Source organism: Oenanthe melanoleuca, chromosome 12 (assembly GCF_029582105.1).
Source record: "Oenanthe melanoleuca isolate GR-GAL-2019-014 chromosome 12, OMel1.0, whole genome shotgun sequence".
In the NCBI taxonomy this organism is placed as follows: Eukaryota; Metazoa; Chordata; class Aves; order Passeriformes; family Muscicapidae; genus Oenanthe; species Oenanthe melanoleuca.
Genome location: NC_079346.1, coordinates 19,296,090 through 19,317,792, shown reverse-complemented (window position 1 = coordinate 19,317,792; position 21,703 = coordinate 19,296,090). Strand labels below are relative to the sequence as shown.

At 41.5% G+C, this 21,703-nt stretch overlaps 1 protein-coding gene across 5 annotated transcripts; it reads right to left on the bottom strand.

The window, feature by feature from the left end:
- Positions 1-952: 952 nt before the first annotated feature.
- Positions 953-21,681, bottom strand: HDAC11 (histone deacetylase 11). Of its 5 annotated transcripts, none has more exons than XM_056501568.1 (10): positions 21,611-21,681; positions 20,194-20,342; positions 18,085-18,185; positions 14,212-14,328; positions 12,172-12,214; positions 11,951-12,027; positions 10,639-10,701; positions 8,688-8,784; positions 5,790-5,968; positions 953-2,849 (listed from the first exon to the last, which is right to left on the bottom strand). In XM_056501568.1, coding segments are annotated over exons 1-10 (1,071 nt in total). In that variant the 5' UTR covers positions 21,613-21,681; the 3' UTR covers positions 953-2,606. The 5 variants fall into 5 exon arrangements, with proteins under 5 accessions (XP_056357543.1, XP_056357544.1, XP_056357545.1 ...); XM_056501569.1 differs by having other exon boundaries at positions 18,043-18,185; positions 21,611-21,662; XM_056501570.1 differs by lacking the exon at positions 21,611-21,681 and adding an exon at positions 21,260-21,604 and having other exon boundaries at positions 18,043-18,185.
- Positions 21,682-21,703: the final 22 nt, after the last annotated feature.

Below are 21,703 nucleotides of genomic sequence, written 5' to 3'. Positions count from 1 at the left end.
TTTGAAGGACAGGTGTCTGCCAATAAGGGCAGAAGATTCTCTTTGAAATGGAGAATGTAAACCCCCTCCCTCCAAATTATTATTTTAATTTTGAAAGTAAAGGTCTCTCAGTAAAAGATATGGGAATTAGGAATAACAGTTCTTTACTAGAAAAATTTAAATAGAATTACAGTATTACAAAGAACATTCCCAAAACCCTGCCAGAGTCAGAATCCAAGCTGACACCCGTCAGTCAGTCAGGGTGTTGGTAGCAGTGCCATTAAATGGTGGCTGCATCCTCCTGCAGGGGCAGATGTGGTTCAGCTGGAGCAGTGCTCCTGGAGAAGGTGCAGTTTTCCTCTGAAGGTCCAGAGATGATGTGGAAAGGGCCGGTGTTCCTCTGGAATCCAGTGGAAAGAAGGTAACTTGCTGTCGAAAATCTGAGTTTTTTTATCTAGGTAGGAAAGGCTTGTCTCCTCCCCCTGGCTGGAGCATCTCCCAATGGGTTAATGTAATTTTATCAGTCATACAGTGGGACTTAATGGGCCAGCAGCAGATGATATCTTCCTGGAGGGAGGATGGGTTGTGGAAAAGATAAAGCTGATTGCCCCACCTGGTTTAAAGATGGCCCATTAGCAGATAGTATGTGCCACAGAGATAAGGAATCACTGCCCCACCAGGCTTCAACAGATGATGACAGAATACACATTTCTGGTCACATTCTGTATTGCAATCCAACACACAACGGCATCTTAGAATGTATTTGGACACAAAACTTGCAAGCTCTCTTCAAGAAATCACCACTGAACTCTCAAAAACTTCTGACAAACCTTGTACTACTCACCCTTGAGACTCACTGTTGTTTCAGCCACATTTTAAGTATGAAAAATACATCTTCTTGTCTGTTCAATAAACTGTTCAGTCAAACTTTTGGACAGTCAAGATCCATGTGAAGTGACAAGAACTCAGTCAGCATTGTTCAACATAATTTTAATCTCCACTGAGGGAAAACTATAGAAACATGTTAACACAAACAGCAAATGTTTGGGGGAAGACCATATGGTGCTATGACGAGGGTTAAGTTCATAGAAATGAAATCTAGATTTTTATAAAAATTATATGAAAGAATAACAACATCTTTCAGTAATGTCAGACAGTATAGAAAAAATAGAACTCAACATTATTCCTACTCTGACGGTCCTTCTAGTAAGAAATTTAAAAGTGCTCTTTAATCCCAGTGTAGCAACTCAAGCTTAGTGCAATAGGTCAGATCTTGTTTAAAACAAGTGTTTATAGCAGTTATGCGATTCCTACAATGGACAAACTCCATGATCTAAACATGAACACTAAATGAGGTAAGTATTAGAATTAAACTTTCCCTAAAATAGCTTACACACAACTCTACTTCAAGGAAAATCCTGGTGCTCCTTCACAGGACGGCTCCAACCTAAACATGACGTAAAACTTGTAGTACAAATCAGTGAAAGTTCTAAAAGCTCTTGCAAAATACACAGTTTAGTACATTTGCAACCGACTGCTACAAACAGTACCCAATGCAAAATATACCAACTTGAACAAAGCCAAACTTCCCAGGTAGTGCAACTGAATCTGCCTTGAATACACTATTTTGTTCTCAAAAAATTTTGTTCTCCTAAAAGCTCCATACAAAGTCAGGACTTTACCTTAATGTAGAAATGTCACTGCATTCCTTGAGGAACAAGAATAATGAAGGACTTGCTTACCAACTATGACTGCAACTAGAAGTACCACTGATCTCTGAGCAAGTGAAAACACAGGAGTAGATGGGGAAAAATTATTTAAATGTACTCCACACTGTTTTATACATGGCAAGCTGGCAATAATAAGACAGCCTGTATTTCTACATAGTTTTTCCTGCAGGGTTGCTGAGAACTGCTAGATCAGTTTTCACTGGACTGTACTTTCTCTGTGAGCTGCAGTGCACAGGAACTATTGCTTGTGACATGCAGAACTCACCTTGAACACCAGACTGGTATTGGTCAGCCCTTATGGCTCATTTGCATATGGATCCAATGGTGTTTCATACTCGATTTCACAAGGTGTTTATGAGCAAGACTTCAGACACTATCAAAAGGAATAAATTATGAATTTACAAACATTCCTTCTAACTGCCTATGGCTTCAAAGCCATAAACAAACAGCCCTGGCTTTTACAGTATTGCACTTCCCTTTAGTGTTAAAACTGACAGTTGAAGTCTGCCCAGAACTCATTTTATAACAGTATTTCAATTTTAAAAGTAATAAATAAAACGCAGTATTTAAAAAACCCCACAAAACAGTAGCTTTAGTCCATACTCCTCCTACCTCAGACCATGCTGCACCATCTGAAACAGGTCTGAGACAGTCTTTGGAAACCAACTGCACAGTTCTTCCAATATAACAGGACCGACCACACCCCCCCACCCCCACCCCCCCCCCCCCCCAATTAGAGAAGCAAATTAAGCTTTCTACAGCAATATTAGACACAAAGACAGTATCCTTTAGTGCATATCTCAATTAGCTTAAAAGGTTGTGTTGCCTTAGCTCAAGATAAACTCAGGCATTACTCTGTATTGCCTCTGGGTTATATGACTAACATCCAGTGACCTGTCACTGCAGTGACAAGTTGCTGAAGTCCTTGGCAGAGTCTCTGACCATCTGATCCAGGCTGGGACTCCCAAGTGCACACGCTGCCTGCCCCGTGCCCAGGAGCCCCAGGCTGTGCAGGTTGAGGATGGAGTCAGCGATGATCCGCGCTGTTCTCTTCTGGTAGCCCCCAGATGTCACCATCAGCACGGGGACCCCGCGGCTCCTGGCAGCCCTGAACACCAGCTCGTCCCTCCTCACAATGCCCTGCAGGTCACCACGGGAAAAAAATCACTGAGAGCAACATGATGAGCAACTTCTAACCTGTGGTTTATGAATTTAGAGTACTGGATGTTTGCTAAGTGTTTCGGCCTTACAGTTTACAGTAGCAATTAAAAATTCATTTTTAAGTCCTCTTAGCTGGTTTGAATGCATAATCATTAAATAAAACCCACAAAAAAAACCCACCACATCCTCCACAAACCCTCAGCAAATCAAATATTCTTGGCTTGTTTTAGAGGACACAGCAGAGAAAAGTCTTTAGTACAAAATCCTACAAGAATTCCAGCTCAATGGCCGTAAAGTCTAAACTGACTGCAAATTTTACAAATGTTCACCCTATTTCCCACGTGAGAAATTGAGACTAGGAAAGACTCTCTAGATTCAACAATGCTTTAGTTTGTGCTCAGCTTGCACAGCACCCTCTATCAAAAGTTTAGTAACTTGATCAAAATTTCACAATTCTACAGAAGAACCCAAAATTCAAATAATGTTTTACACATTTACAATCACTGGCTGAATTTTAAGTCCCAGTTTCTGCAATAAGAGCCTCTGGTTAATGCTAGAAGAATCTATGGCTGAAGGGGAAGTGGCAGAATGTAAGCAATGGTAAATTCATAAAAAGAAAATAAAATTTAAGTAATTTCTTACTTAGACAAGGGTATGGAACTGCAAAATAACAAAGACTGCTGACCAAGAGGTGCTGTACTGTCACTGAACCCAGGCAAGAGCAGAGTGTAAGTCTTCTGGGTACGAATAAGCACACGAGGGTGAAAAATACTTCAGGAATGAGTGAGAACAGAATTAAAATCTACTTTTGTAAAAGCACAGTTCCAGATACATGCGACTCATTACAACTCCTCAAAAAAAAAACAACCCAAGACCCCAAAAACTTGCAACACAACTGACAATAGCTTACAATGGACAGCTCAAAACTTAAATGACTGCAAAGCTGGAGAAGGAAAAAGGCATCACAATGCAATCAAATACAAATTAAATGTTCAGGAAGCAGCAGCAGAAGTGTTTCCAAATGAACATGCACTGCTCAGGCTGGTTACAGGAAAAGTGGAAATACATCAAGAAATAGCACCCTGCCATTAATTAGACCACAAACAGATGGTAAAGAATAAAAAACAAATGTAGCAGAAAAAAGGTCTCTTGTAAAACCATCCAAGAGTATTGTTCACTGCACAGTCTGATACAACCCTGCAAAAGAATGAGGAATAACAAATGAACAGCAAGACAAAGGAAACTGAAGAATTCTATTAGAAACAGATCCTGAAAAGAAGCAACAGAATTACAGAAGGAGCTGTAGGGCCCTGGGGAGCCAGCAGTGGCTGCATCGCTATTATCCCACACCAGAAGTGGAAGCAAGCCCTGCTCACAGCAGCCTCATTGCTCCAGCAGCCTCATTGCTCCAGCAGCTCCAGGGTGAGCCTGGAGGAACTAGAGGGGAAAACATGGGCTTAGTCTCACATTTCTAAGGAAAACAACAGCCTGGCACAGCTCCCACTCCCAAACAAAGGGAAGAGGAACCCAGCTGATGCACCACAGGCTTTTCTACAGCCTCAAGAACCAGGAAACCATCACTCAGAGCACTCTGAGGAGCCTCATTCTGAGCACAACTAACACTGCAGCAAGAGCCTGAAATACAAATGACATATTCAGGAGTAGGACTGAAGCCTGGATCTTTGAAGAGAGGGACTGTGCAGGCATGATGCCTTTGCAGCACTGGGATTTCAAGCCTGCACACCAGAGACAAGAATCCTGCCCTCAGAGCAGACACTGAAGGCCTGAGCTTCCTCCAGGTGTGCAGAGAATATCCTTGCACCTCTCCATCTGGCCAGGGAAGCTGCTTCACCTTCCTTCCCCCATCCTCACATACTCTGTCTGCACAGAACCCAACAAGCTACAGCAACTAATTTTTCTTGGCAGCTGACAATGCTCCTTCTCAAAGTGCAGAAATTTGGAATTTTTTTATTTTTTAAGGCAAATCTCAAATTATCTCCCAATGACCAAGCTGCCACTTGCTTTGGTGGCTACTGCTCCCCAGAGGGCTCTGCTTCACCAAATCCCACCTCACACCACAGGCCATCTCCTCTCCAAGGTCACAACCAAGTCCAAGCCCCTCAGCTCTTGCTTCATGCAAGAGAATTGAACAGAATTAAAACTTAACAGATCAAGTGGTGGCTCAAAGAGGGGAATCTGAGAGCTCATAGATCAAACAAGTACTTTTCTGTATTGATCTGGTGGCCATTAAAGAGACCTAAATGTGAAACAGGAGAGAGATAGCACAGAGGAACTGTCAAAGAAGGAATCACTAAAACCCATGAAGGAAATAAGAGGACTGTAAATTTTTGTTCCTTTTAAGAAAAGCAGAAAGGTGAAGACTTCTATGAAGCTTTACAAAAACCAAAATTTGAGCCTGGTACCAAACTGGGGAAAGTAAATAGTATCTAAAGGAAAGAATCAAGAAAAGTAAAATAACTTTTCATTTCCTAAGTATACACAGCCAGGCTGCACAAAATTGTTATAAGCATGAGGGTAGTTTGAAACAGCTGGGAGTGCTGCAGAAGAAATTAGTCTAAGATACACACTGGGGGCAGGTGACAAAAGAAATACATTACAAAATGGGTCATGAGAGGGGCAAAAAGAAACTAAGAAAGAACAAGCCAAGCAGGGAAAACAGAAGTCAGGTGAAGTGTGAAAATATACATATCTCTCTGGTTCCTGTTTGTTGGCAATCAGTGTGTTTTAGAGAGAAGATGAATGACACTGGAACAGGCACCAGGAGAACAAAAACATTCAGAGTTAGGGAGAGACCAGAAGGAAGAGAAGGGTGAAGAGGCAGGGAGATGGATGTGTGTCTGTGACAGGACAGTGCTGTGCTGAGGGCACAGCCCCTCCCTGCAGCCCCAGCTCACACACCTGGGGGGAGATGGCCAGGCCTCCCAGGGGATCCCCATCCAGAATGTCAGTGCCAGCATTGTAAACAACTATGTCAGGCTTGAACTCATTCAGGGCTCCTTCCACGTGGGTGTGCACCTTCTGCAGGTACTCAGTGTCCTCTGTGCCCCACTCCAGCTCCACTTTGCGTTTTATGGCACCTGAGGGACAACAAAGCTCAATAAACAAAGCACTGCTCTGAAAGAAAATGCACTATTTAGGTAAGCAAGCAAAAAAGTTTACATTTCTGGAAGCTCTCTCAATACACTGCATTTTCACACAAACATGAATTCAAGAAAATTATTTAATGCTTGTTTTCTCAGCAAATGTAAAGAACAATGACCTTGAAAAAATTCCATCGAAGAGAGGAAATTAAATGCAGGGCAAAAAAAATAATCTGAGATGCAAATGGAAAATGTTACTGAAAAACAGCTGATCTGCAAGTCCAGTTACCAATCAGCAGAGAAATAATAAAGAAAATCATTAACCTAAAAGTAACCTAAATAAAGTGTAAGGCAAAGAAAACACTGAACTGCTATTGCAGAGGAAACAGCTGGGGGAAAAACAAGATAAATATCACTGAGAAATTATGAAGATGTCTTATTTTTATCACAACACTCAAAACTTCACTGCAAGGGATCATGAATTTATGTGAACTGCTTTATGAATGTATAACAAGATTCAGCTTTGCCCCAAGCATTTTCAATTTAATGCTCTTATCCTGTAATCCTACCAGAAGAGCACATATCAATTCTTAATTTAAATAAAATTATTTCTAATGCTTCTAATAAAGCAATAGAAGTAGAAAATGAAGGCTGAGAAGGTAAAGGAAAGAAACCTAAGGTTGTGCAGCCCAATTTTGGGTGCTTTTATGGGGGAACATGTGATTCCACCTCTGAATTAATCAAAGGCATGCCAGAGCTGTTCCAAGGCACAACTTCTACCTCATACTAAATTATGAGGAGTCTCATATCTCAAGTATGGATTCAGCCCCCACCAAGTGTGCAAGAATGCACTCAACACAGAATGACACTTAATTACTCTTGTGATTGCTGCCTTTTGTTTTGCTTTCCATCTTTGTTCAGCATCAGAGAAGCTTTTCTTTTTCATCCTGTTATTTTATATTGCATCAACATTAGCTTCAAATATTTTTGTTTCTTTATGGTTTCTCAGAGCTTCAGCCTTTCCTGCTTACCCTTCAGTGAACTAGCCCTATTCCTCATCCCTCCTTTCTCCTCCTAAGCCTGTGTAGTTCCACACTGCTTCCCCCAGGGACTCAAGGTGCCTATGGCTTAGCATTGGCAAGGTGAGCTGCTCCCTTTTCTCATGAAATGCATGGGGCAAAAAACATGTCAAAGAGGCTCCTGCAACCTCTGGAAACAACAGGCAGGAAGTCCAAGGGGACAGTGATCAGCTGGAGTTTACCCTAAGGATTCAAAACCTCATGTTCAAGCCTCTGCCCCTCTTCAAAGAGATTCCCCCTGTGATCTCATCTCTCCCTGGTCATCTATTGGACAGGGTTTAAGGGATTTAGCCACAAAAGTCCTACTTAGACATTCTAATGCAAACTGCAAGGAACTACATATTCACAGGCTCTGGCCCAGCCCTGTGCACCTCACCCTTAATCTGCAGAGAGGGAATGCTGGTATTCAGTGTGATACTGCAGCTCAGTCCTTCAGACTTGCTAACAAGGACTGACTCTGTTTTGGTCTTAATCCATCTGTTCAAATGCTGCCATGTGATATTTGAATAAAGGGATGCTTTTCTTGGGGAAAAACCTCCACATTTGCTTGCAATTTGTCTGCCTCCAGACATGGTGTATTTTAAACGGTCATTTTTTAGCTTAAAACCTCAAAATACTACAATTCTTAATATCTTTACTAGCCAAAAGACAGCAGTGCAATGCACTGCACCTAACTCTTGTCAAGAATCCAAATTAAGTAGGTTTTTCGCAATGACAGCATCACTGAAAGAATCCAACAGCAGAACAACTCCCCCAGCAACCCCTGACTCATGAACAAATTAAGCCTGTAATAAATGACAGTGTAACAGAATCAAACACTAAATAAACTTGGGGCTTTTGCATTCCAGTTTAACCATTATCAAAGTCCCACTAATTAATTGTGGCAGGTCACAAGACACAACATACACATCACAGCAGGGATGAACAAACCACAACCAAACCAAACCAAGCACCAGCTCTTAATGTGGGGATGGCAGGAAGGGGAAAGTACCCATCCCTGCAGGAATTTAACAGTGTGCATGTGGCATTTAGGGACACTGGTCAGTGGTGGCAGTGCTGGAGGAATGGTTGGACTCAGCCTCAGAGGGACTTTCCAACTTGAAATTCTATGGTTCTGTTCCAGGCCTTGCTTTGCCTCCCACCTTGTGTCACATTCAGATGCAGATTGTTTCCTTCATGCTTATCAAAGAAATTATACTGGCAAGGCAACACCTGAATACCTTATAACTTCACTCTCAAAAGAACATGAAACCTTTTTACTCAGTGTCAGCTAATCCTCAGTGAATTCTCTCACAAATGTAATGTAAGGGAAAGATGAAGTTCTAGCAACTCTCTTCATCGAAGGATTACTACACTCGCTGCTCTGAGCTTTGCAATGGACTGCTAACAACATCCACTGACACCTCCCCACACCCTGCACTCCAGAAAGTCATTCCTGAAGTGAGGGAAAACACTACAACATGAACACTATTGAGATATATCACAGTGAGCAGTGAAAATGATGTGAAATTAAAAATAATTAAAAAAAAAATCTAGGCAATGGTGTTGCAAGGAAGCTTATAGTAGTAAATAAAGAACTTATGTAACAACACAGTAGGTCTGGTACATTTGGGAAGGTGAATTTCAATTATACTCACGTTTAGCAAAACCATCCCCTGGGTAAATATATCTATTGTATGCATCCATAATATAAACCCGAGGATCATCCATAAAGTCCCTCTCATGGCCATTTCCCTGAAGGAAATTTACAGTTAGCTATTCCTGGCATGCCAACACAGAATTAAATATACTGCAAATTCTAGAGTAATTAACACTACAAAAGTTCTAATATTCAGAACTCCCGTATCATTCCCTTATTTATAGCCCTGGAGATTATCCTGAAGTGTGGAATTTGGGGGGGGGCTTGACAGTATCAGTCTGAAGACTTCAGGTATTACCACAAATAAAATCCTTGTCTCTCTGAAGGTAATTTGCATGGATGTCATTACACATATAAGAAAAATAAGCAAAAATGAGAAGCTAATTGTCCTCAAGAGCATCACAAAAGCAACTGTGACCACCAAACAGATCTATCATCTTCCAACTGTGCAAGAAAAAGTCACTTTCAACTGCTGCAGGAATATTGAGTATTCTTATGTAAGAATTAATGAATAAATAAAACAGACTACAGCTCTCCTGGTAACTCAAGCCTTGGTGAGGTAAGTATTCCCTGGAAAAATTACAAACACTAACAACCCAACAGTTTAACACTAGAAATTCCCTGCAAAAATTGTACTGGGTGTAAAGAGGGATGCTTGAGAGAAGACTTGGATTTGGAATAGTTTTCCCTCCCCATTTCTGAATTTAAATACTATTCTTTTAGCTCTCACTTATTTCTACTAATATAAAAATCATTTTACCACAGCAATCACTATGATAATTTTGTCTAAATCAGTGTATCATACAGGACCACAGACCCAGAATTTCACTTGAACTACAAAAACAGACATATCTGCTGTAATTTATTTTTTATGCTGACAAATGGCAACTCTACTTATTTCTTCAGCATCTTTGGTCCACAAATAAGCAGTTCACACATACAAGCCTGGGAACATGAATGCCTCTGGGGGAACCATTTTCTTATGAGAGGTGAAACTCACCAGGACACTAAGAATTGGAACAGCCACAAGATGAGAATATCTGCATCCTTAAACAGGATCTGCTGAGCTACCTCAGACACCTCTCAGCCCCCAAAGAAAGGAAACAATAGGTGTTTTAATGTGCACACCAAGACTACCACCACATCTGAAAACCAAAATACATTCCAAGAATTTTTCAAAACCAAACCATCCCCATATAGCACAAAAGAAATGTGACAGAGAGGCTGAAGAGAACCATGAATACAAAACATCTCTTTCTCCTGCATAATCTGTGTCCTGTTATTGTGGGGATTTTAGCAAACATAAGAGAAATGAGAGAAAATTAATAACTTGCAGCCATTAGGCTTCCCCAGTGCCAAGGAAGTGTACAGAAATGGTTTCTTTACATGTAATAAATCACCTGAAATGCCTCAGTTTGGACATCACTTTGGTGCATTAACTGCTTTTCTAAAAATACCATTTCCATCCTTTCAGGATTTATTTTGCAAACCCCACCAAAGCTGAGATTTTATCTCGCTACCACAGTAAATCACCAGGTGAAGAGAGATGGATCCTTTACTTCATTAGCCTGAAGCCAGGCTTAAAATGAAACCACTGAAGGTGAAATCCCTCCCCTGCAGAGGCTGCTGCAGTGACCAGGCACTCAGAACTAGCTGGGATTGTGTCTGGAGAGATCCTTGTTTCTCACCCCTGGAGACCTGGAGTGCATCCCTGCAAGATTTTTACAGGCAGCCACACGATGGAGCTGCAACTCAGGATAATCTCATCAAACTGGCTTAAGAGCCTTGTGGACCATAAAATAATTGAAGAATCAACTCTTCACAGATTTCATCATCTCTGACTGACTTTGTATTCTGTGATTTTATGTTAGTGTTTAAAAATGGAATTTATCACACACTGGTGTTTCAAGCAAAACATCTGTAGCACTGAACAGAGGTAAACTACTCACCTGATGGGCATCCAGATCAATAATTGTGGCTCTAGACACTCCTTGTACTCTCTCAAATAAGAACTGGATATATAAGCAAGGAAAAACATGGAGAAATTCATGAAGTTAGGTGACAGATTGAACTGGAGGGAGGCTCAAAGACTGCACAGTGCATGACTGTTGGAATTTGAATGTAGGGCACATCTATTTGTTTCAGTTGCTAAATAAACTGAGACACAATTCTCATATATTCAGTAAAAGCATCTCATTATTTGAAAAATATAATTAAAAAAAAGATAATTTTTGTTAAAATAAAAACTCTATCTATTTCCACCAGAAAAAAAGAGAGAGGCCAGGCCCACCCAGGGATCACACAGCTGATGGTGTCATTGGTGCTACTAAAGGCTGGACTGCAATCAATGACAACATCCAACTGCAACAGCCTAAAATTCAGTGTTTAGAAAAAGCTGCTGTAAGGACTGTGTGCCTTAGAACCACTTTTAGTGATAGAATTAATTTCTTATTCTGTCTGGGAAGAAAAAAAATGGTTTTTACTTCTTTGAATCTTAACTTTGAAAGTTACCATCTTTAATACAGACATGGTAAAACCTAAAGATTTGGTATAAACTGTCACCCACTAATTTCTCAATCTGTGTTTTAATGGTAGGTGAAAAAATAACACTATGGATTACTTTTCTGCAAATTACTGTGTACAGAAATTAGGATGTTATGTCATATGGTGTGCTGCAATCATTACAGCTCTTTAAGGTTTGATTATTACTGATACTTTATAAATATTCTAGCATACAAATATGCCATAGCTTATATGATAAAAATAAGCCCTAATTGCACAAGGCTCTTACTTCAGCCATTCAACAGCTAAATACAAAATGTATTCATTCCCATTTGGTGACTATTTTGGAGGCACATTTTTATTCATGAATCTGAACCAGTCTGAGCCCAGCTTGATTCAGAGAGAGGATTTTTGTCTCTGCATTTGCCCTGACTGTAACCACTGAAATCAATGTGGAATGTCCATGTTCACCTGCAAGGCCACGAGAATTATCACAGAGGATATTAGAAATCCATCTGTTTGATCTGGAGTGGTTTTTGCAAGACAATATTATCAATGCAATTACAGTAGTGCCTATTTACATTGATAATTCTGACCCCTGCAACTCTTCCACTTTACAACTCTCCATACCCTTATTCCAGCCCATCTGGAAACAGCTTCGTTTTCTCCTATTAGGATGTAATTAGTTCTTAGGAATTTATGTGGATTTCTCCTCCATTTGCACAAGCACCAAAAACAGTGGTTTAAGAGCATTCTTACCTTGATGGCCAGTGTGATGTCAGCATATGCACAAAATCCTCCCCCTTTGTCACTGGAGCAGTGATGGAAACCACCTCCTGAACAAAGTGGTGAAGGGGTGAAAAGCTACATACTAAACAAACGCCAGATACTAAAAATATTGATGTGCTTTGCAAAGAGACATAAATGAAAATAAGATGCTTTTAACACACTGTTTAGTGTATCACTGAATTTGTACTCACCCACATTGATGGCCCAGCCTCTATCCACAGCAAGCTTCCCTGCCTTAAAAAAAAAATTACAGTTGGAATTCCATAAATGAATGAGGCAACACTTAATGTCTGCTTCCACCCCAAATAACTCCTGGAATTCCAACGTCTGTGGAATTTTCAGATCTTTTGCCACTGAAGCAGGTCCCCAAATACAACCCTTAACAAAACTACCCCCAGCATAAGGAGGTGAAAGAGAATTTGCTATGTCATCTGTACTTCCTTCTCTGGCAGCTGGAAAAGAGAATGTGCAGTGCTGGGAGGAGTAAAAAATGATGAAGCTCCTGATGTCCTTCCTGTTTATGCACAAATAGAGGAATGTAAGCTCAAAATCCCAGAACACAGACATAAGAAAACATCATGCCAGTTGGGGTTGGGACCAGACAAGTGCTCCAGGGTGAAGTGTTCTGGCACTTCTTTTACTTTTTATATGATAGAACATGCAGGGTATAGATTATTATTGATCTTTTCCCCTCCAGTACAGGAAAACTGTGCCTTTATCTCACTTTTGAACTCAAATGACATTCAGGGAAGGGAAAGTATTGACAGTGAGGAGATACACAAGACTTAAATGATGGAATTTTAACTAAAAATCCTGATTATTTCAGCCAGGAAGAGTCAAACAAGTGTGCAGCATTCCTTAACCAGTCTAATAAAAGTAATATTACATTAAGATATTACTAGTTACAAGTGAAAAAATAAAAAAAAAAAGTGGGGAGAAAAAAACATTTAAAAGTTATTATTTTTTGCCCATAGTCATGGAAAGAAAAAATTACACATCATATCCAAAATGAAGTTTGGACCGTTATGAAATTTTGATAACCAATATTTACATTTGAACGCTTTTAATTCAGTACAGGCATGGTAAACATGATCCTGCTATGATCATGCCAACTTACACAAATTAGATCTTGGGGAAAGATTGCAGTTTCTGAACTATAAAACCCATTAAGTCCCAGGAAGAACACATTATCTGCGATTTATCACACTTCCTAGGGATTCCTCACCAAAACCCAATCTTCCCATATTGCTAAAATATCATTAAAAAGTAGAGAAGCTCAACAGGAATTTTTGTAATAAACAGGCCCATCAGGAATAGCAGAAAATTGCACTTCTGACTTGTACCACACAAATTTTATCGTCTGATGAATCAAAATTGCTTTGAAAGTACATACTTATTTCCCCATAATGAAAAAAAAAAAAAAAAAAAAAAAAAAAAAGAGTAAAAATAACAGCACATGGTCTCAAGATGAATCCCAAAGTGCACAGGAGTGGCATCTGTGTTTCAGGGGCCATGAGAAAAGCCAGACTATTGGTGGGTGCCTCCTCCACCTGAGCACATTTCTTACTGGTGAACACACACCTGGGAGTTAAAGATAACACAAGCACAGTGAAAAACATCACCCAGCTAGAGAAAAGTGGTGCCTAGCTGGAGCCAAGCTGAAAGAGCCTTCACACACACTGAGCTCCTATCAAGAAATGTTCAAGGCAGAGCACCAGGAAGCTCTAAACTTTTCCCAAGTTCCTCTCTCAGATCATTCCCTTCATGCCTGTGCCAATCTTGCAGTGACAGCATTGCTGTAATTAAAGGAAACTCTGCAGGTCCCTGCTCAGCAGGACTTACTCTGAGTGACAATCAAATATTTTAAGCACCTTGAACCAGATGAAATTCTTTCTCCCTCCTCCTGCCCATCCCTGCTTTTGCCAGCTCATGCCTGCTAAAGGTGGCAGCACTTTTGTTACCTAGCCTATCACCATAATCCAATATATCTGAAGACTTATCCAGAACCCAGCAGGTTCCTTCACAATTAAAGTCCTTAAATAGTCCTTTAAAAAACTGGCTTAACTTTTGTATTTCCTTCGATATCTAGGAGCTGCAATAAACCCTCTTCCTGTATCTGGCATGGCAGCACAAGGCTGACAATCTGAGTTACACAAACATCACAACTCCCAGATTTACAGAGCTTGATGAACAAATTTAAATATGATAAAAGTGGATCATGAGCACCTTACCATTATTGTTCCTCCTGTCTGGGTTCGTAGAGGTTTCAGAACTTTTCTCTGAACAACAAAATTGGGAAGAAAGGCAACTGGTGGAATTTCTGTGATTGTAGCCACAACAAATGACCACTGCAATGGGGAAAAAGAAAGTTCCAATTAATGTAGTCTGGTTTAATGATGATACTTAGCTCTCTCATTAGTTGTTATTTATTCTCAGCGCTCACAGGTCCTTAGGAAGATTTTTAAATATTTTCAGATGGAAGTGACCATACCAGTCCTTATTACTGACCTCCAAATAGGTTCATGTTCAAGATTTTAGCTCTAAGAATCATCACTTTCCAGATTTTAGTATCAAACTGTATTAAATCAACATTTTTTCAGGAAGGTAATATTTCAGAAAATGTAATATCCCTCAGATTGGGAGGAAGAATTGTAAAATGTCCTTCAGCTACACTTGATGTATTGTTCAAAACTAAAATATCTATTCCTGTGTGGAATCAAAAGGATACACCAAGGAGAAAGCAAACAAAAACAAACAGACAAGTGAACTAAGAAGTTCAAACACTTAAGTGAACACACAGTACAAACTTCAGCATAGAGAACTGATTAAAATTTATTTAGCATACTAAACACTTTTAAAAAATGTTTCAAGGAAAAATTTTGTTCGAAAGTCCTCAAGGTTAGGATACAAAATATTTGCAATATGCAAATGCATTTTTTTTTGCAAACACATTGATTACTTCAAAGCACTTCCACTAACACTGCTACCAGTGATAACACTGCTAAATATATTTCAAAGCCTAAGTCACAAGCAAGAATATACCTGTCCAACCAGTACTGAAACACTGAGGGACTGAGCATTATGACTTGCCACCATGTACAAAGAGTCTGAACAGATCCTATTTTCTGCAACATTAGGAACTGCAACGAGGCTGAGGGCATTGGCTGCCCCATTCCTGTGCTGTTCACAGCTGGCAGGATGTTCAGGTGGGCAGATTGAACCAAAGGCAATCACATCACCATCTCAGGGTCCTCTGATGCTCAAAATAACTTCCCAGTTAGCAATATTTCAGTTACCAGGTACTACTGGGTGTTCAGAAGTACCTAACTAGATTTTGCCAAGAGTTAATTTCAAAATCTCTCTACATTTATATTTGCAAGACACTATTCTGTTACCATCTTATCAGCTGTCCATCACAAGGTGCTTTAATTATTTTTTAGTACAGTCAATCTTGATAAAGCCCTTTGCAAGACATTTTAGCTTTTGAACAAGCACATTATTAAAAACTATATTTAATCCTGTTGTTCTAAAATGGAAATGAAAAGGTCACATTTGGATTAAAAAAATAAATTTGACTTCAAATGTGAATGATAATCACACAGAAAGTTTTAACTAAGTTTAAAGTAAAATTTATATCAACAGGGAAAAGTGGGAGCAATCATGACTCAAACCAACAATCATGCAGCTGCAGGTTTTTAAGTGGAGGCAAGAAGTCCAGGTGTGGTGGGAGTTTTGACTCTCAGGCTCACTGGCTGAGGCTGTTCCTGTTGCCACTCACTGCCCACAACCTGGACCTGAACTGGGATTAGTAATACCCAACAGATGGAGGAAGTCACCAACTGGGAGCAAAGTCTGGGGGTCAAGAAGGCAGCTACAGGTGAAGGAAAATGTTTCTGCACTTAGTCACTGAAAATCTGTGGAATGTTTTATGCTTTTTTCTTCAGTGTGCTGATTTTGTTTTCCAGAATTTCCCACAATAAATTCCCAGACTGGCTTTACCCACAGCATTGGCATTTCAGTGTTTGCTCATGTATGTAACAATGGAACTTCTCATAAATAAAAAGAGAAAGGCACTGAAATTGGCTCTAACCTCACTGCCTACCTCCTTCCCAAAGTTCAGAATGCTGACACACAAGAAATTCATTATTTTACATAACACCAGAAAAAGACAGCAAGTGGAAAAGTACTGCAAGCAAACTACCCACAGTCCAGTCATTACCTTGGAGATCTAAATTCTTCAGAGGAATAACTGAGGGGGAATCACCTCAATTCAGAAGGCCAAACTTTGTTTTAAGGACTGAGCAGGGAAACAGGGAGGCCCTTCCTGCCAACACAGACCTGATTTCCAGTAGAAGTACCACCTTGTGCACACCTTTTGTCTCCCTTCACCCAACACTCAGCTGGCCTTCCAGCTGCTGCTAAGACACCAATCACACCTGCAAGTGTAGGCAATTTCCTATCAAATTCATGCTCAGATTTTAAATGAACACTGAAAGGATCCATTATTTTAGGAGACTTGGGCATTCTGAAAAAAATAAGCAAGTCTGCAGTCCTTCCAGCTGATCTAATATAAAACTATACCATTTATATGTATTTGTCTGGATTTAAAAGAAAAATAGCACAGTAGACTTGGGATAAGGCAATAAAGAGTTTTCACAGGGCTTTTTCACATCTAGGACATTATTTTGCTTTTGGAACTAGGCATTTTTATCTTTGCTGCTTGGCAGGAATCTGCTGGCATAACCAATACAACATCTTCCAGTTCCTACACTTGCAGAAAATATTCTCTCAAGAAAAGGGGGAGAGGAGACACCCAGTTAATCCCATCTGGATACACACACCAGTGCTGGTCTTGACCCACAAGACACAAGTTATACAGACAATTCCCTGTGAAGCCATCTCATAGGTACTAAAAATATTATTATGGCATTCCAATCTGAGCTATGCACATTAAACCCTGCTTCAAAGAAGTGATTCAGTAAAAAGAGGTGGGTGGTTCTATGGAATTAAAAGTTCAATATCAAGAATAGCTGCAATAATATCAAATCTTAATGATGCACGAAATTGCATGTAACCTCATAGCACAGAATGAAGAAGCATAAGAGAACTAAGAAAAGCAGTTAAGAGTGAAAAAGTTCACACAAATAACAGATCACTTATACAGAAAAATAAAACATTCCAGAAATAGCAATCCAAGGACTCTTCCACTGTGGAAGGGCATGGGTGACTCAAAATAACTTCTTTTGAATTATGAAATGGAAGATTTCTTTTCTCTTACAAATCCATTCTCTGCCCTCCAAGCAGAATTGCAAAGTAAAAGTAATGTCACCTGCACTCATCTACCTATCCAACTCCACCCATAGATGACTGGATAGATTCAGAACCAGAAATCTCATGTTGCTGTTTTAGAGTTACACTGAAGTCAAACAAACAGTGTTTCCTTTAGAAGTACACCAGGAATGTTCTTCACCTCCCCTGCAGTCCTGTGTGAGCTGGCTCTGGAAACCTTCACAACAGATAACATGCTTGGTTATGCCCTTACATTGATCTTTCAACTCTCTCCATATTCCACTGACAGGCAGTGTCTGAGTATGAAGCCAGTACTTCCCCCTCAACAGACTGACCACAGAACCCCTACACAGATGCTCTGTCAGGATTACATAACACCAAAACAATCCCTGCATCAGAAAACATTCAGTGAAGTACCCCATGTTAGTGGTTTCTATTGTATTTTCAATTCCAGAACTGTATTTTACCAGAGTACAACAAAAGGTACACTGCTCAACACTAAAACCCCTGCACTAACAAGGATATTACCAACATTTCAGACATTCTAATTTTCCCTATGTTTAATTTCCTTGAAATATCCTTTCAGGCCACCTATTTAATATGGTAATCCTCTTTCCCCTCCACCCTCCCTAGTGTGAACTGCCCGATATTTCTGTGGTTTTCTTTCACTATTCTCAGTATTAATGTTGTCAGTGTGATCAAAAGACACCATTCCATATCTGTAAGGCTGATTTAAAGCAACTGTACAAGACACCCACACCTCTGACACTCACTCTGGACAGTTTGCTGGACACACACATGAACAGGTACAGCACCTTTAATTTGTTAAGGTAGCGCCTGGTGTGAACAACCAAGAGATCTTCATCAGTCGCCTCCCGTGCCTGCACAATCAAGTCATCTGCAATTAATTTTTCTTCTGCAACAGGAGAGAAATAACAATTGGCATTGTACAGCAGTGCTTAGCTCCCCATGTCCCCCTCCCAACAAACACACTGCCCTGATCTTGCTGTGGTAGCTTCTTCTGCCATGTTTATTGCTGGAACAACTTTAGGTTGCTCAGAGTTTGCAAGTTTTCCAAATATATCCCCACCATCCCAGGTAAGCTGTTCAGGTAGTCTGTATTTGAGAAATACTGTGTACAGAAAGTTTTCAGAGTGTGCTAAGATCATGGGAAGCTCTTCTCTGAACTGAAAGGACAGAGAGGTAATGACAGATGATGAACACACACTGGAATCACACAACTCCTCACAGCTGAGGGTTTGGTGCACTGGGAAAATCCTGGTGCTTGAACCACCACCATTGTTTTAACATGCCTCAAGAAATCCCACAGTTTATACTAGGATTTAATCCCATAAATCACAGAAGAATGAAGTAATAAATCAAAATTCAAAACCAAGTAATGGCTTGGATGTTCATGGAAGAAAATAAGCTTAATTAGGATATTTCTATCACCCCCTACCTCAATCTAACTTCAAGAAAAAACAATGAGCAGCTATTAGCTCTTTCCCTTAGAGACCAAAAGATTATTTCAAAACTTTGTTTTACAAGAGAAAGTTATTCCAAGAATTCAGAATGAGTGCATATGATCACTACAAACAATTACAAGGAATCCCGCCAATCTTTCCAGGCAAATTTTGATATTTAATTGCTGCACAGCTGTAGCCTTCTAAGCCTGAATCTCTTCTTAAATTTTATACTTGGAGGAGAAAGAAAACAACTCGGAAATGTGAGAGATTTTGTTCGGAAGTGTTGTACAAGAACAGCACCTGCAACAACATTTGTTTTGGCAAGCTTCTGTTTCTCCTGACTGAGGCTTGAGGAACAATTCATTCATGCACTGGTATGAAACAGAGCCAAACTGCTGCCAGCTTCCTTCTCCAGGAGGAAGGTGCTCTGGAAAGATGTTCACTGCTGATCTGCTCAGTGGTAAGGCACAGAGGAGGTTAGCTGTTGCCAGGAATTGCTACAGATCCAGAGCAAACCAAGTGCTCTGGGGTATCCTGGGGCTTCTTCTTCCTTTCAAAGCAAGGACAGTAAAATAATTGGGAAAACTAATTTTCTGTGAAAGCCTGGGACACTTCAGAACAGACATGTCACACAGAAAAGAGCTGGAGGAAGACTTTACGTAGAAGAAACAGAAAGGCAAAGGTTCTGATTAATTAAGAAAACTCTAGTGGAACCCAAGACTAAATTATTTAAGGTTGTTAGAAGAGAAAGCCAAAACTCAGCTACGAAGTTGTTAGAGTGTTAAAATTATTTGACCTCAGTTAAAAGAATTACAAGTCAGCCTGCAGCGTGAAGGGCAATCCTGAGCTGCAAACGATCATCAGCTGAAGGAGTCATTAGGACCACATAAAGAGGCCTGGCTTTGGGACAACCAACAGCCTTTGTCCTGGCAAGAGAAAAAGTATCTTTTTTTTTTTTTTTTAACCCTTGATGAGCAAGTTTGTGCTTTAAATTAAGAGATGACAAGATTTCACCACCCTGATCCTGAACCTGGCTCTTACATTTGCATGTCCTTAATGCATTTCTACCTGTATCCTCCAAATGGTTTAAACAGCAATAATTAGAAGCATCCTAAAAAGCTCTGCCTGTACCAGAGGAGCCTCAAAGCTCTTTCCAAACATCATCAGAGCAATAAGATGAGGCTGCTAAAGAATGGACTCAAGTGCCATAGCTGCACTTCTCTCTCAGCCTGAGAAGCCCTGTGTGCTGTCCAGGCTGAGTAACTAAATTACACCTGCAGAAACCATCATTAACACCTGGTGTTTCACCAGCCACAGGAACACCCCAGTTCCTGCTATGCCAGCTGTAAAGTCAGGAAACAACACACTGCAATTCAGGTCTGCTAAACCCAACATAAGTCTGCATTACTTCAGGTTTTGTGCAAATGTTAATTTAAGAGGCACCTTCTGTCATCTTACCTTTCAAGAAATTGATGACTTTCCCCCATTTCCCTGCATCAAAGGGGTGCAGCTTCTCAAGTCCCATGAAGGTGATGTTGTAGTCTGGAGAATACACGATGGGCCAGCACCCCGGCGGGGGGGGGTCGTACAGCTCCGTCCTGTGAGGCCTTGGCAAGCAAACACACACCAGTCACCACTTCAAAAACCATTCACCACTTTTACACTGAAGGCCCAAATTACAAATTGGTCTGCACTAATACCGACCTGCTAATTCTTAAAGATGGTATTTTCAACAGAAAAACTGAAACATTTGGTTATCTCCCATTGTCTTTCCAGGTGCACCAATAAGCACCTTCAAGTGAACCCAGTTTGCAGACAACAATACCTGCACAACTAGACTCCTATTTTTAAATTTTGTATCAAAACACAAACCAGGATGCTTCTAACAACAGAAGCTTACAAATATTTCTACATTCCTTTCCTAGAGAGCAACAAACTACTTTATGACTATCTGAGCAAACTAACAAGCCTTAGATTTTTATTTGCAGAGGACATGCTCTAAACCGCAGATGCCACACCTGCAACCCTTAACCGGTACTTTCCTTAGCCCCACCCCCTCCAAAGCAGTGTATTTTCCCAAGACGAGGAAACAGCCCTGCCAGCTCCCAGCTGCCTCAGCAGCCTTCCCCAAGCCCGGCAGTGCTGTGCTGTGTTTACCGACACCAGCGCCAATTGTTTGTGGAGCCCACACACGGGGGTCAGCAGGCCGAGCCAAGGCTGAGAGGAGATTCTGCGTTCACACTGTGCCATCACCTGCGGGCTGCCTGCTGTGCCCCAAACCCCACCCGGAGTCATGCCGAGACCTCTCCTGCTCCCCGAAATCTGAAGTTTGGAAAAGGCTTTGCAACATACTGTGCAAGACACAAGAGTGTTTTGTCAGGCGAACAATACAGACAGAAACACCCTTATTTCCAGTCTGAACATGCTCAAAAGTACCCTTTCAAACCCTGTTAGAAGCAAACCAAGCGAAGCACGAGCACAATGGAGGTTTTTCAGCAGAAGCAGAAGCCCGGTGCCTACACACCGCCCACCCGGCGAGCCAGGGCCGCCCAGCGCCTCGCCGCGGCACCCGCGGGGTGCGGGGAAGGGGCTGCGACACCCCCGGCCCTGAGGGGCCGCAGAACGGAGCGTTTCCCTGGACCCCGGGTGGTCCCGGCGGGACACCGCCTTCCCAGCGGGGCTCCTCCCGCAGGGGCGGGCCGGGGCCGGTGTCGGGCCGGGCCCGCGGGGCTCCGGGCGCTGCCGCAGCCGCAGCCCGGCCCTGCGGCTCCGCGGCCCCTAGGCCGGGCAGTGCCGGCCGAGCCCTCCCGCCGCCCCCAGAGCCGCCGGTCTCCGCGGTGCCGCGGCCCGCTGCCGTCCCCGTGCCCGTACTCACATCCCCGCCTCCGCCGGGCCGCGCAGGGAAGGGGCGGCCCCGGCTCCGCCCGGCGCGGGGCGGGCGGCGCTGCGGGGCCGGGCCGGGCCGTGC

Coding starts and splice junctions, on each gene's coding strand:
- HDAC11 (XM_056501569.1), bottom strand. Junction 5,969..8,687: donor AGGGGATGGTTTTGCTAAAC/GTGAGTATAATT, acceptor GTTGTCCCTCAG/GTGCCATAAAACGCAAAGTG. Junction 2,850..5,789: donor GCCTGGCCATCTCCCCCCAG/GTGTGTGAGCTG, acceptor GGTGACCTGCAG/GGCATTGTGAGGAGGGACGA.